Source organism: Diprion similis, chromosome 10 (genome assembly GCF_021155765.1).
Source record: "Diprion similis isolate iyDipSimi1 chromosome 10, iyDipSimi1.1, whole genome shotgun sequence".
NCBI lineage: Eukaryota > Metazoa > Arthropoda > Insecta > Hymenoptera > Diprionidae > Diprion > Diprion similis.
In genome coordinates, this window is record NC_060114.1 from 20,455,656 (window position 1) to 20,471,771 (window position 16,116).

The window sequence follows — 16,116 nt, forward strand, 5'->3', positions numbered from 1 at the left end:
CGATCTACTGTCTCCTTCACGCAGGGTTTTATCCTATGTAAGCTGCATTGTTTGGTATGGATGGGTATGGTATACACACGTATAATAGTGGCGAACGTTCATTCGCCCAAAATCTAAATGGTCAGTATAACTTATATCTATCGATATTATTATGAGAATGAAATACGTATAGAAAACTATCGCAATTACACTCATTATGATGTTATAGCAATGAAATGAATTATAAATAACCGCGTGTGCCTTTGATCAATAGCCACGAAATCTCAATACGGTTAAATATGTAGAAAGAAGAAAAAAAAATCGAATTTTAATATCAACACCGAATTTTCGCGAGCCATACATCAATATATTATATCTGATGAAATGAACTTTGTAAATCGCATATACGAATCCGAAAATTTATAATAAATGCATCTGTATAAGATTCCTTGAGCATATCAATATATTACACATATATCGATCTGATACGCATCTATCGTTATTTATTAATTTATTATAAACAATTATACGGATATTGATGAAATAAAATATACGGATAGACATGCATGTACGCATATGTATTATAAACATTTAGTTCCATGCTCAATTTTGCTTATTGACAAAATTCATTGCAGACAAACCTATTCACACTACATAATACAAACCTAAATTACAATACACGTGTACAGGCCTATTTGTGTTAAATAAGGGGAAAAAATAATAATAAATATTTCTTGTCACGGTTGTTAACTGTATATCTAGTTTGAAACATAATATTGCATAGACGTCACTGCATTATTAAGTAATCATTTCAACAGCTGCACCTCTTAGTTCCTATATAATATGTCGTATAGTTTACATATTACGCCTACCGCAATTGTCATTGAAAAGAAATTCATAGTAACAATTTTGATAATAAAATAAACGTAATGAAAAAATAATATACGTAATAGTAATATAAATAATAGTATAATGGTAGTATAGTATATATAAACAATAATAATAGTATTAATATTATTATTAGTATAGACATAATGTATAATATGTTATTCTCGATTGTATTTTCGAATCTCTTTAAGTGAAACTAGACAAACGCGATTGTCGAACGGATCATAGTGGTTTGAAAATAATATTTTCCTCGCTCCCAAAACATGATTATTACACAATTCTGTTTTGCGTTCGAATTCATTTTTCTCTTTTTTCAATACCGATCATTCAACTTTTCAACAATTCTTTGCAGGTACACGGTAAAATTAATAGTCGTGATACTATTGAAATTTGAAACATTATTGAATAAAAATAAAATGATTTTCCAATTATATTTTACTACCTTGCTATTATTATATGATATCGGGAAATTTTCCGTAATGTGTTCATATGTAACTTATACATGCATACATATACACGCACACCCGTATATATGTATATGTACCGTGTATCCACGAGGAAAGTGCGCACCTTACGCGCGTGCATCAAGTCGTTCCAATTTCATTGGCCGACAGTTATCGCGTGATTGAGCAATCGACGCAATACCAATCACCACTGCCAGAAAATGTCCCTAGGAGCCAAAAATAACGGTCAGAAAATGTCCCTAGGAGCCGACAACTAACGGTCAGAAATGTCCCTAGGAGCCCACAGCTAACGGTCAGAAAATGTCTGTTACTTCGTTAGCTGTGGGCTCCTAGGGATATTCTCTGGCATTCGCGATTGGCATTGCGTCGACTGCCTAATCAGGCGGTAACTATCGGCCAATAAAATCGAACGACTTGACGCACGCGCGTAAGGTTCGCACTTTTCTTATGGATGCACAGTATACATTGTATACGTCGGTGTTTAAATGTATCCGTAATATTTTCACAGTGACACTATAATTAAAGAGAAGAATCTTTAATTGCTGAGTAAGGAAACAGATTTCTTTCAGAAGAATTTCAGAGAACACTTTTGTTGATTTCGGAATCGTTATAATCTTTTCTATAGCTAGCTTCTTAATTTATTTTAATTCTTATAGCTCTTGTTTTTGAACTGTAACTATATACTCTTTGAATTGAATCGTATAATGGTCCCATCAAATAGAAATTCATTTAATTCGTCACAATGCTTACTTCATTTTTATCAAGTAATTTTGTTTATCCAGTTGTTGACTTTGCATTTTTTCCTCAAAATCTATCCACGCCACATTTTTTCGGTATCAATCACAATTCTCCAGGAAATCTCAAGCGTGGTATAATTATACTGAATATTCGACTATAAATCATATTGAAAAATAAGAAAAATTCATTTTATAGCCATATTTGTATAAACATTGAGAGACGCGCTCCGTAAAAAATAAGCCTTCGATATACGAGGCACATATTATGTTTTTTCACGACAGCAGTAGATATGATACAATATTCCAAATCAAACGAACAAAAATTATCCAAGAATATCTCATTCTATCTTCTTTCTCGCTCTCAAGGTATTTCCATAATCGTTTGCGCGTCGTCTACGAATAAATCGGTATAAAATCTATATATATATATATACTGATACACACACACTCACACACACATATATATATGTATACAAACCCATAAAAATCAGGGGAAAACGATGTATATAGGAATTGAAAGTTCTCTACATGTGTATGCAACATATATATACGAAGGACATTTTTATCGTAAACTTGTTCGGTCTGACAGCTCGCGACGGTTATTTTGTATACCGTGATTCTCGCACGTTTTAATGAGAGAATTAAGGTAAAATTGTGTAAAATATCATGCGTGTGTACATATGTACATAAATACATGTATGCCCATAACGTAGCTCCTTAAATGCCGAAAGAGACTTGAGAGGCTAATTTCGGGCGCGTTGACAACCGCGTTTCGTGTTCTCAAACCGTTAAGGTGTTAGAGTTTCACCAATACTTATAGTTCGGGACGGTGCGCTGCATTTGCATAATTGTTAAGCCATAACCAAGACAGCTGGTCTATAATATACGTATACATACACATAACGATGTATGGACACTCGTTACTTGTTGAGAAAAAAAGAAGGGGATATCCGAATAAAAAAAGAACAAGAAAAAAAAGGGAAAACAACAATAAAAACGACAGGAAAAATAATATGAAAAAGCGTAAAAAAAAATAACAAATAAAGAAAGAAAAAAAATTATCGTGTTAAAACTAAAAGTAAATCCAGACAAGTGCAGCGTGCCTGAAGTTTTATCGTACAGGCAGAGAAGTTTGCAATTTTATCGTGCAATGTGTTGTTTATCGTTTCATCATGCACATACTATTTATTTATTATTTTTGTTTCCCTTTCATCTCTGTACAATGTTCATCATCGTCACCGATCTATTTATTGCATTTATACACTGACGCACGCACACTAGTATAATGTAGATATACATGCAGGTACCTGTAGGCATAATATGTATTATTATATATATATATATACATGAATTTGTAAGGTATACATAATAATTGTAGATGTTATATAGAACGCACATCCTGCATTTCGCATACGAAACTATTACTGTATGTATGCGATAATACCAGATTTGATATACATGTAAACGCTATATACGGACCTGTTTCTATATTGTTATAAATATACTCGTAACATGGCAAGTGATTAAATAAACGATTATTTGATTTCAGCTAAACATTCTTCTGCTGTACAAAACATCAATCCCCCCCCCTCCCTCCCTCCCTCCTTGCCGGCCATATAGTACTATACAGAAAGAGATAGATATATTGATAGATACAGATTTTATTATGTCCATAGCAATATTGAAGAATTACATAAGGACAGAAAATTAATACAGGATGCAGCTAGAACAAAAACAGAAACAGAGAAAGCAAGTAAGTACACAGAAAAATAATTGGAAATAAGTAAACAAAATTGGAAAACAAAAGTAAAGTGAGAGAGAGAGGGAGAGAGAGAGAGAGAGATAGATAGAGAGAGTTGAAATTCGGTTATTTCAGGTGAGTTGGAGAATTTGTATAAGCTAGAGCATCTGATAAATAGTCCCCGGAGGCGTGGAGAAGCGTTAACAGAGGTCTCGAAACCGACGTGCAATGTCGGTTGTTTACGATCCGTTTGATGAATAATCCGTTCGAATGTCGCCATGTTTATGTTAAATCAAGCGATTTATGTAATTGCACAACGACGAGACGTCGAGAAACGGTCACGCGGCGTTATACCCTTCGGGGGAAGAAATGGGCGTGTATATAACGAGCGCTCGTGAAATAATGAGCTTTATAATTCGTGAAATGTTGGTCAGAGAGAGAGAGAGAAAGAGACAAGAGTGAGAGAGAGGGGGCGAGAATTCGGCGATGTGTTAAGCGGGCTAACAAGTAAGAGGGGATGACAGAACGGAATGCCACTGGCAGCTTCGAGGCTCATCACTAATACTCGACGGCCGCAGGAGGGGCCAACAACTCGAGGTTATCGGATAACCGCGGACGCGTCTGTCGAAGGCAATAAATAGTTCTTGCCAGAGCGTGACTCTGCTTGATGAGGTCAAAAGTCGCCCCCCGCTCTCCCGTTACGCAACACTCATTGATTCAATCGCCGTCGTCCACAATTATTACTATCGTACCAACCAACCCCCTCCCTAACCTTTCACTGGCCCTCCAGACGTCGTGCGCCATCATCTTCGAGCGATACGGTTCTGAGCTGCAGCTTGACGGGCAGATTTATTTTTCAATTTCACACGTCAAGGAAATTCTCAGTAATTGAATTGATAGCGCACTGCCGGCTGATACATTAATCCTCGCTCTGCATTGCCCTATTGTGACCGTATCGCGGTCACAAATTGTGATGAAAAAAACTGTGAAAGAAAAAATTTATGTACACTTTAGGAAGTTCCTGAGGAGCTGATTGGGATGCAGGAGCCATACGAGAAACGTTTATGGGTCCAATAACATCCTCAAATAGCAACAACGCTATCTAAAGATTCACTTTAACTTACTGCGCATCAGAACCACTTCTATGGCACTCCGTAATATTCATTTGTCAGGTCCAGTTTCCAATTAGCAGAATACCGTTCGCGAACTAGGTATTCATTTCACTCGGCATTCATCGGGCAAGACAAAGCTACGAAAATCAACATCTACCGCGGATCGATATTCGCGGCTGACATTCGAAACGGGACAATGACTATACCGTGTAAGTCTATATACCCTGAAGTAATTCGTCGAACATTTCCAATGGACTGCAATGCAGTTGTGCGCGAAGTTCTGCAATGCAATATGGCAAGTTCAGTGGCCATGGTAATTTTCTGGAGCTTCTTGAGCCTTTCGCATGGCCCAATATCCGTGGTGGCGCAGGACCAGTTCGTCATCAAAGGTAGGATTAAGACACAGTACAGCAGCTCCTCTTAAATTGAACAAGGTTCAGGAATGGGAAATTCTGTTGCGAGTTTATAGAAATGAAAGTGGAGTGTCGTCGTCTGATGTGCGGTGGAAAATCGCGCTGTGTGTACAGAAGGAGTTGGTGCCGATCACCACCCTGTCCCGGCATGGTGTTTTGCAGTAAGGAGGAAAACAGCCGTGAGTATAGAATTCGAAGTCGTGTATAATCGGATGGCAATTGAGCTGAAAATGCATGTCATGGTATGCTCGTTATCGTACATCAGAGTATGTGTGGTGTGAGGATGGATGAGGAAATAACAAATCAATGTCCAAGTCAGTGAAACACTAATTCAATATTCCATTTCTCCTTCTTCGTTTTCTTTTTGATTATTTTTTTATGAATTGTTTTTTTTTCTCAACTCGCAGCTGTACGAATACCAAGCTCCTGCGACAGTGTGCGATGCTCTCGAAGCTATCATTGCAGTACGAGATACGTAAAAGACCAGAGGACAGGTCTCAACACAGACATTAGAGCCCGCTGTATCGCTGGTGAGCAATAAGTTGGTGTCAATAATTGATTATTAGCTCTCGCGAGGCAGATACGCGACTTGTCAGTGCAACGTCCCTTCCTCCTTCGTCACCTCGTCGTTACTCTGCCAGTACTTAGTCTCATCTGCAAATGGAAAGACCCCACCGTGAGCTTCTTTGGGGTTAATCTTGTTTATTCACGATTATTCATACACGCTCTTGTCATCGGGGTTCATGTGAAACGTATCGTTTCGAGGACAGAAAAATACCCCCACAATAAGAAATGGCAAACAATTATGATGCAAACTGTTTCAATCGCGCTCTAAAACCCGTGACTTTTAACGGTACAGCACACATCAAGGCACACTTACAAACTACACTTGTGTGTACATGCCAAGCTGATCACCGTCAGAAGCAGGATGTTGAAAAACAGTTGCGAAAGTGATCGAGCTGGAACAATTGCCTATACCTTATACATTCCCAACCAAATGTGCCTGCGTCCATGTCCTGATTCCTGGAACTTCTTAACTACTACTTTACCTACGTCACGTTGCGATTGCAGGAAGCGAGTTGAAATTCCAGGCCGCAAGTTGCGCTGGATTCAAATGCCCAGGTGTTCATCTGTCCTGCATACTTCGCGAGCCAAAGTGCCGGGGGTTTCCCTGTCGCGTCCTTCAGGCCTGCATACCGGAAGACAAAGCGGTCCGGTTCCACGCGCAGTGCATCCACACCAACTGCTCGTCCCCTGATCACTGCTTTCTTCGACAACCGCAGGGCTGCACAACCGTAAGCGGATGCAGTCACGACGTGGCCTGTCTTCACAGGCTCGGTGAGGAGCAGACGACTAGTTTTTGCATTAGGCATTCGCCTATTAATAGTTGCTACGTAAACCTAACCAGTGAATTTGTAACAAGGTCCCACTACAGCTTCTATCGTGTGGCCATTCTCAAATCCTTTCATCGAACTTGAGCACGTTCTTTTTTTTTCGCTTTTTCACCTTTACGACTGCTCGTGTCTGTCTAGATCCGATTATCTGATGACCCAAAATCGTTGCTTATTAGATACACTTTCGGAACATGGTGCAACTTGTTTCCGTTCAGGATTGTATTCGTGGACTATAAACTGATCATTTCTCGCCTACTAATACGCTCCATTCACAAAGGTTCACTATGCTCAGGGCACTTTGATGCTTTCGTGCCCGTTCGAAATATCCCTATGTTTGCCTCAGGTGGACCAAAACCCTTGACTGATCGTAACTAACGTTGCCCTCAATCCACTCGTGGATCAGATTACAGATCTGAAAACTAATGAATTTTCATCCATTCCTTGCGTGTTTACCTATAAAAATTCACCGTATTCCCAAGGATATTCAAGAATGTCGTTCAATCCACTGAGGAACATACCTACTTCAATTTTTCTTTAGATATACTATTTTCTCTCTCCTTCTCCCTCTGATAGCTTTCAATCTATTTAATTACTTACTCAGCATCATCCTCGCATTACTGAAATTACTTTGAGCGCTCACTCAAGTCTGTATAAAGATACCTTCATAATCTTCGAGTCAATAGATAAGTGAAAGAGATTACACGTGTATAACGAAGAGGTAAAATGTCAGTGCATTATACCGCTTCTTCTTACCATATTCCCTGTCGCCGGAGAGTAACTCTGCGATAATTCGGTATGTATCAGGAGATAAATTCCTGCACCCTGCATGTCGTGGTGTCCTTTGCTCTGGCGGCTCGAAGTGCGAGCCCGTTTTCAAACCGTGCATCACTGGAGGACCCTCGTGCAACGCGCGACCCGGATGTACATCTAAATTCGGGAATACCAGCATCGCTGGTCACCCGAGCGTACCGCCTAGGGTCACTCCAGGAATTCCGGGGATTCCCGAAGCTCGACAGATTCCTCAGTCTCCTTGATGCCACCAGCTACATACACGCGGAGGGATCAGAGACCATCAACCGTATACGACCATGGTTATGTACTGTTAAACGCTGAACGAGCAGAACACTAAAGAATAAATGATTAAAAATTCAATTGAAAATTATATTTTTAGCACTAAATTTAACGTTTTTTTCTAAACTTTTGTTGGGTTTAAATGGTATATCCTCACGATTCTCTGATTATCCTGATGCATTTATAATATGAAATATTGTATCATCTATTGGATCAAATGTATCATTTATTAGAATTATATGCTTAATTTTTATTTTTTGAGAAAGTCTGTTCTCTGCACATTCCTGCGTTATCTGTGCGGGTGTAATAAAGCGTAGAACACGTGTATCCTAGTCTTGCGTTTTAGACGATCACCTCTATTCGCAAACATAGACGTAATGTTTCACGTCAGTTTACGGGAAGTAGTCAAACCGTTGATGTGACAAAGGGAACGTACGTACAGTGCGAATCAGATATCCAGCGGGCGTTGACGATAATCGCTGTATGGTTAGACTCCGTAAGCTAATTGCTCCAGTGAACCAGCCGAAGGTATAACAACCGGTTGGAAATTCCGATTGCTCACTGAGACGAAAGATCGAATCAAAGCGTTTCCGGTGTGCGTTCGGAAAAGTAAAAGTACAACACTCGGGTGATTCCCGCGGGTTACCATAATACCAGTTTCCGGTATATCGAATGCTTTCCCGTAGCGCGTATGTCGCGAGCAGAAGAACAAACAAACCGCTGGGGTTCGGTAGACGAAAAAAATACCACTCCAGGGTCATGACCACAAAGACTTTTGCGGAAAGGAGAAAAAAAAAGTGAAAATCAAACAACTGTATACAAGAGATAATTACATCCTGTGTTTCTCGAGTGGATACTCGAGTCCTCTGGGGTATATATAACTGGACATTTCATCGATGATCGATTATGATGTAATACTTGGCGTGTATTAAGTATGGTTATTGATAAATATATTCAAAGCAGTGGGTGACGTGCGGTTCAAGGATCGTGAGCAACCAGTTTATTATCCCATCTTAATGTGTTCCCATGTACCAAAAGGAAATTAAGCGTAGGTTATGAGACGATGTAAGTGTTGTTGGGACACGCGGATGGGACTTTTTCAGGTAGATGTTGATCTGTTTTGTGTAATTTGCTTTCTCGTGGAAGGGGAGGATGGCATCTGCGTCTATAAAATAGCAATACAGCGTATAGTAACTGCGTTTGAAAAGATAGAGAGTTGTTGCTCAATGTAGGGACTATAGACTACCAATATACATGCTTTGGCACGCGCCAGTGAGTCAGTATTCAAAAATGAAGCATGTTTTCGGTAACCTTTTATGGATTGCATCGCGCGTTTCTAGGCTGACGTTGTAGCCTGCACCCTGAATCAAGGTTACATATTGAGATTTACATCAATTTCACAGCATCGCACAGATCGGAAACTTTATAGAAACTGGCTAAAGTCATATCCAGCTATGCTTACAAGCTTCGTGTCCTATACAAGCTCGCAAAGCACGTTTACTATTACCATCTTCAAGTCAACTCGTTGCTTTGTTACTTTCTTCGATATCTTTTCTTTTTTTTTTTTTTGCAAAGTTTCAAATCTATGTCACCTAATGGTTGTGGCGCAGTAATTGCCTTCAAACGAGTAACACCACCACGATCTGCGGGTATGGTAAATAGCTGTAACAAGGCCAAGGCCGGCCAGTCAACTTATAGAACATGATTTTCAAATTACAGTGTTTAAAAAAGACGAGGACGTAAAACAGAAATCAAGCTTGAGGAATGTAACATTTTTTATAGTTTCGGTGGAATTATGGAAAACGGTTGTACCGGATTTTAGCGGCCATTAAACATTGGTTTCGTCAGTAAGAGGATCCGGCAAACATTTTTTTCTAATCTCCTTTTACTTATTTTTTTTTTGTCGTCGTTTTATTCCTCCATTTTCTTTTGCACCTGCTCGGGAATCCGCAAAAGACTAGGTATAACCGTTCAACAGCAATTTATGCTTCGTGAGAGGTTTGAATAATGGATATTTAATTATGATTTACAAGTAAATATATTATTACTTTGACAAGCGGCCGACCATCGTGGTTGATAAAAAAAATTATTAAATTTACAGCGCGGTGACTAAGGCTGTTCTCAACTATTTATAGGATAAATTAGTAAAACGTCAATTGCTTGTTTTTTTAATAAGAAAATTAAGACAAACTCATTTTACATAGATATATCAGCTTTCTCCGTTGTAAAACAGTAACGGTAGGGGGCTCATACTTTCGCATCAATGACGAAGTACCATAAAATAGCAGTTATAGGTACATACATACCTACTTTCAATCGAGGTAAGTATATAACTACTGCGTTTGATACGCGTAAAATCATCAGTTATAAAATACCCACAGACACGTAAAAAATTAAAATCACTGTTTTCTCGATAATTATACATTTTAGTCTGTGGATACCACCATTCTAACCAAATCTGATTCAAAATAAATATTTCATATATAATTCTAACGTGACTAGAAAATAATATTTCTACAGAAATCGACACCATCCAACGCAGTAGTACCACTATAATTCCTTCGCTGGCTTTGATTTGTGGCTCATTAGTATCATTCGAATTACAATATCCACAGAGCATTATTAAGGACATTTACCCGTTACATGATCAATATTTCTTCAACTGATTTTACCGTAAATCTGCAAGACTAAATATTGCGCCTTAGAGTCTGTGCAACAGCGCAGGCAATGTACTTTTATTATCGTAACAATAATGTTACCAGCAGCTTCACCTGTGCAGAAATATGTCGAATTAATTCGTTGTCATTATTGATCATCCTTCGGTACGCGATTCCCAATGAAGTAACGGAACGGGTCACTTCAGTTATACGACGATTTACTATCACTAGATAATATATTTAGATGTCGACGATTTAGATTGTTCCGACACACTCGAATTTTTTGTCTTCCACAAAAACCGTTGAAAACAACTTCATCGTCGCTATCGTTCATCTTGTTGGCAAAACTATGTAATCTGGAACAGAGGAGATAAATAGTTTAGATTAAAAAATTTGTTACCGACCAACACTAACATCATTGTTGTAACGATGATAAGACTTTGTTGCTCATGAGATAATAGACAATATTGCGGTCTGCATTACCAACACTTGCTACACAATTTAGATACTTGAAAACCGTATTATGCGATGAAATTGAGCAGGAAAATATCGGAATGATCGGAATTGTGATTTCCAATTCCAGTTACTCGTACAGTGATCGCCTACATTATCGACAAAATAAAGATAACAATTTGACTCCTTGCTGCGATTTGTGTTACGTTTACTTATGACTACGAGTCAATTTGGGTCAACTACGGGTCAATTTAGGCCAGTAAATGGAAAACACCTTGAGACAGTTTGAGATGAGCATGATTTAATTCAATCTTTGAGAGCAGTCGACAAGTTTGGAGTTTGCTACACCATTATCGATTTCTGACTACGTATTTCAAACATCGAACGCTTCGAATGAATCGACCGTTGACCGCATTTGAAGCAACAGGACAAAAACGTCCGAAAATCTAAGCGCTGGCTTCAGTCAACGCAACATGTAACTCAGTGTATTTAACTGCGAATTGTCAGAACAAATTGAACTTGACCGCGTACTTATAATTGATCCGAATGGTACAATCATTGCACAATGAATCAATGAAAACCGTTTCGATCCAAGTTGCAACATCGGTCATGTTTACGGTCTGCCATGTGCATAGATTGTACAATACAGACCCATGCATGCACACCAACACACTTTCATGAATGGGAATCGAACTTTGACGCCCAGGCGATGTCATCGACGCGTCATTCTTTGCGTTCTGACGTTTAAAAAATAATCTTTTAACCTCTAAACAAACGTCTGAAATCAATTGCCGATGGCGATCGATAATTATCGATAAAAAAGCTAACTCAGTGTTTAATATTGCGGGAGGAAAAATGTTCCAATTTGAGATTGATCAAAGTGTTTTTAATTTCACGTAACGAAACGAAACATAACCTATCAACGTTCCGTTAATCGCTGGTATATTTCGCAAAGAAATTCGTCGAAATGATGCTTATGCTTTCACGATCAGTTGAATCGCCTATGTGAATCAATTGTCGCAATAGAATCATAACAATAAAGGGAGCAATAATAATAACAATGGGACGAAGAAAACCTCGCGTGTGACTCAATGAAAAATGATGTAATCACGAGAAACGGGACGCTGCCGTTGTTACGATAATATGGGTGAGTACCGCAGTGACGAACGTAAGATAAAAACGGTTCTTGACAGTAGAAAAATAAGATTATAAACTATTCAAGAAGGAAATGACAATATAGAGAATTCGTTGAAAAACATTCATTCGGTTCTATAAAGGCGTGTGTAGGAGTAAAACTGATTTGACCCTCTTCAGTTATGGCAGGGAATGAGAATGGGGCGGGACTGGCGACGGAGGAACCGCTGACATCGAGGCTACAGTGGCTGCAGCAGCGTCGTCAAGCTCTGCAAGAAAAGTTACTTCAAAAGAACAACGAACTCAAAAATCTTTGTATAGACGAGGCTGAGCTAACCGGGATTCTGCCGCCGGAAATACCGCTGGAGCCTGGGGAAAGTCCCCCGAGTTTTCGGCGAAGAGTTGGCACTGCTTTTACCTATCCCCAAAATCTTATAAATAAACTCAAGACGACTGAAGCGGTAAGCCTTAGCAATAGTCAAAACTTGTCATCACCACCCTCGCAGTATTCTTATAATCGATCTATTTTTCGGTAGGAGGAATCTGCGTTAGAATTGGAACGCCAAGTACAAGTTGGAATTGCCGAAGCTGCATTGGGAATCTTCAATGACGCAGGGGAGAGCAAAGCTGTACGTCGCAAGCACAGACTTGTCTATCAACAGAGTCAACGCCGTCTTCAGGAACTGGACGCTCGTCTCAACTTCGTCAGACAGGCGCACGGAAAGAGTCAGCGAGCTTCACAGGTTCCCCATGTTTCGTCGTACGCAACTCAACCCCATCCACAAAGAGATGGAAAGCATAGGACCAAAAAGCCTCGACCGCCGTTAGAATCAACTGGTAAAATCCATGGCCCCTAGTAAAATTCACTCAACCTTAAAGAGGCTGATTATAAAAGACCTAACTTTAACATGGCGATTATAATCCAATTAATTCTACGAACCCTAATGGTAAAACAATTATTTCTTACACTTATTATAGGTCCGTAGAGTAACTAATGAGGTGAGAGAAAACTTTTTTTTAAACTTACGACGGAAAATTACTTTCAGGTAGCGACAGATCATCGAAATCGTCCAGAGGCTTGCTTCAAGAAGGCGGGGTCAGTCTCAGTCCCTTGGGGCAAGAGAACAACTACAGCACTTATCCAGGAACGGGATACCAGGAGCCAGAGCACCTGCACTCCCCGCTGACAACTGTCTACAATCAAAACCGTATGCCTCATCCGATAGCCACCGTCACAACTCGTCAGCAAAGTCCTAAGCTGCTTTTAGACAGCGACCTGAACGACAATCATAACGTGTACATACTCCCTGATCAATATCGTGCGAGAACCTATTCCCACGGAAGCGGAGGTTCGCGGAATCCGAACCACTACCTGGACGCGGAAAGAAATTATAGACCCGTCCCCAACACGTACACAGAACAGGAGAGGCTGCTGCGTTACCGGCAATTGCAGCTTCAACAGCAGCAGCAGCAGCAACAACAACAACAACAACAACAACAACAACAACAACAGCAACAGCTGTTGCAAAATCATCAGCAATACCCAGAGTACAAAGTTCCCGACAATGAGATTCTACGGTTTCATTCCACCGGACCGCAGTTCTACCAGGAAATGGAAGGCAACGTTCGTCGTTACGTTCACACGCCTGACTATCAGCCGGGTTTCGGTAAGCAGCAACAACCCCAGCGGAGAGAAATGCGGGAAATGGTCGGTAGCAGAGTTTCGTTGAGAACGAATGGGCCCCCGAATGACCCGCACCAGCCACCCGGGTACTGGATGCGATACGAAGACGAGATAATTTGGTGCCCGGACGAGCAGCCGGTCGATAAATTCGGGAGCTTGGATCGCAGGAAGCGCCATACTTCTCAGCACGGAAAAACGACGGGAGGGCCGAATAATGCTGACCATCAGATTCGGTACCACACCGTGGCGGGGAGCAAAAGCACGTCGCTTCTACCGCGGCATAACGTTCCCCTGAATCCCCCGCAGCAGGAACAAACGGCAACTCAACCCCCGAGCAGGATGCTACTCAGAACACAATCTCTCGGGAGTGTAGAGACGTGGAATTCGGGACAGTCGCACGACTCACAGGACAAGGACACCACCGACAACGCCAGCTCCAAGGGCAAGGAGAAAGGGTGGCACGAAACTTCCCTCGATTCCGGTCCCAGCCCCCCAGCTATGTCCGGCATCGTTCACCGCCCGTTGATCGGGGGTGCTTTAAAGACTAAAACAGTAGCCAGAGACGCCTCAGTGACGGAGGAGCCAAAGCGAGGGCCGCAGAGTCGCTATCATCAGCCTCAAAAGATTTTCGAAATACCAGCGGAGTCGAAACTGCCGGATAACAACAACGAACGGAGCTTGGAATCGCCGAACAATTGCACCGTAGTTCAGGCCGGAAAGTACCAGCCGTACAGAGAGGTGACGAAACCCTTTGAAATGTCAGATTTCTACAAATACTCGACCAAGTATCGCAAGCGAAACGAGAACGCCGCTGCCATTCCGGCTGCGTCGCAAAGCTCGATTGTTATCGGCACAAATGCCACGATCGCGGCTAATTCATCCAGTACTTCAAAACTGCCCCAAGATCCTAGGGTGAATATGATGATACAAATGAGTCAAGAACTGAGGCTGGAAAATTTAGAGGAAAGAACTGTGCCCAGTCCCGTTCAAAAAAGGATTTATCAACCCCTTCAACGAATGACTTGTCAGCCGTACAACGCGCTGAGGTAGTTTTCAATAATATAGGATGAAGTAACCGACACCCTGACAGACATGTCGTGTGTTGGAAGCACTTTTTTCCTTCTCAATAAATTACTCGTAATTAATTGCAGGCCGGAAGAAGGGGGCGAGGAGTGGTACGTTTCGGAAAAAGAAGCGGCATCAAGCGCAACGCTGGTTTAACAGCAGCGTGGAATTCAATGTCACAACGTTGAAGATACTTTGTGTCTAGAAAGAAAAATTAATATATCGGTTACTTTAATTTGAAAAGTAATTCGACAATTGGACCTTTGATCAAATATCCGTTTGACAGTTTGAATTTTCAACTATTTCTGAACTGTATCAAAGACTTAAACATAGATCAATAATGTACCGACAATAGCGTAGTTGACTTTCAACTATAGTTCAACGATAAAATAAGCTGAAAGCACGAGTACGGTGCCTTTCCTATTCACTTAAAGTGCCTTATGTTAGTTAGTATAAGTAAAATTTTACTTTTTTTCAACCTTTAGGGTAGGAGTTACTGCCCGTGTTATGTGATTTCAGAAGAGAAGCGATCGAACTGTACGTACATGAAAAATTTTGCAAGTACCTACATTATTTAGCGACAATCTGATATAAACGAAGAAAAAGAATAAAAATAGAATGAGAAATATTAGACTGTAACTAAAGGGGCATCGTTGACTTGTCAAAAAAAATAATAACTTTTTCATTTCGTTATACGTATATATAGGATATAAAAAGTGTTCATTATTTAGGTTCATTATTGGTTATTATCATTATCGGCTATTATGAACAGAAAAATGATACGAAATCATACAATCGTACAATTGTAGGCACGTATCACGTGTGTATATTTATCTTTGTGAAGATAGAGATTATTATCATCACAGACGTGTAAATTGAATCAAAGTGCCTTTATATACAATAACAACAATCAATAATGGTATATTATTATAACTAAGAAAACATTGTTGTGTATTTAAGAGCCAAAGACTACGTCTCGAGAGATGCGTATTACTTTTACAAATTGGTTCAAAAATGTCCGATATTTATTTAAATAAATACCGATTTTATATGAGTATATTATACGTATTATCTATGTAATTTGTAGTTGTTGGCGTACATACACGTATACTTGGTATGAAATATCTTTCATACCCTCGCCTCTTCCTATCCATTTTCATATTCGCCCGTTTTTTACGCCGCATATTCTAAACAAGATACGACGCAGCGCCAGTCTGCCTTATGCGATCATTACTCATTTTTCATAAAAATGTATCATTTTATTATTCATTATACAAATTATGTACACTAAATCATCTTTCAATTCAAATAGCTGTGTTAGCCC

General features: G+C 40.0%; 2 protein-coding genes across 4 annotated transcripts; both read left to right on the forward strand.

Moving 5' to 3' along the window:
* Positions 1–5,205: 5,205 nt before the first annotated feature.
* On the forward strand, positions 5,206–7,813 carry LOC124411830. The gene is made up of 5 exons (XM_046891296.1): positions 5,206–5,310; positions 5,391–5,513; positions 5,742–5,864; positions 6,406–6,672; positions 7,533–7,813. Exons 1-5 carry the CDS (start codon positions 5,214–5,216, stop codon positions 7,760–7,762), a joined length of 840 nt encoding a protein of 279 aa, XP_046747252.1. The 5' UTR covers positions 5,206–5,213; the 3' UTR covers positions 7,763–7,813.
* A 3,758-nt stretch (positions 7,814–11,571) lies between these two features.
* Positions 11,572–14,992, forward strand: LOC124411825 (transcription activator MSS11-like). Of its 3 annotated transcripts, XM_046891289.1 has the most exons (6): positions 11,576–12,056; positions 12,224–12,504; positions 12,580–12,880; positions 13,090–13,508; positions 13,545–14,773; positions 14,879–14,992. In XM_046891289.1, the coding sequence occupies exons 1-6, from the start codon at positions 12,053–12,055 to the stop codon at positions 14,946–14,948; spliced, it is 2,304 nt and encodes a 767-aa protein (XP_046747245.1). In that variant the 5' UTR covers positions 11,576–12,052; the 3' UTR covers positions 14,949–14,992. The 3 variants fall into 3 exon arrangements, with proteins under 3 accessions (XP_046747244.1, XP_046747246.1, XP_046747245.1); XM_046891288.1 differs by having other exon boundaries at positions 11,572–12,056; positions 13,090–14,773; XM_046891290.1 differs by having other exon boundaries at positions 11,574–12,056; positions 13,545–14,992.
* The last annotated feature ends 1,124 nt before the right edge of the window (positions 14,993–16,116 follow it).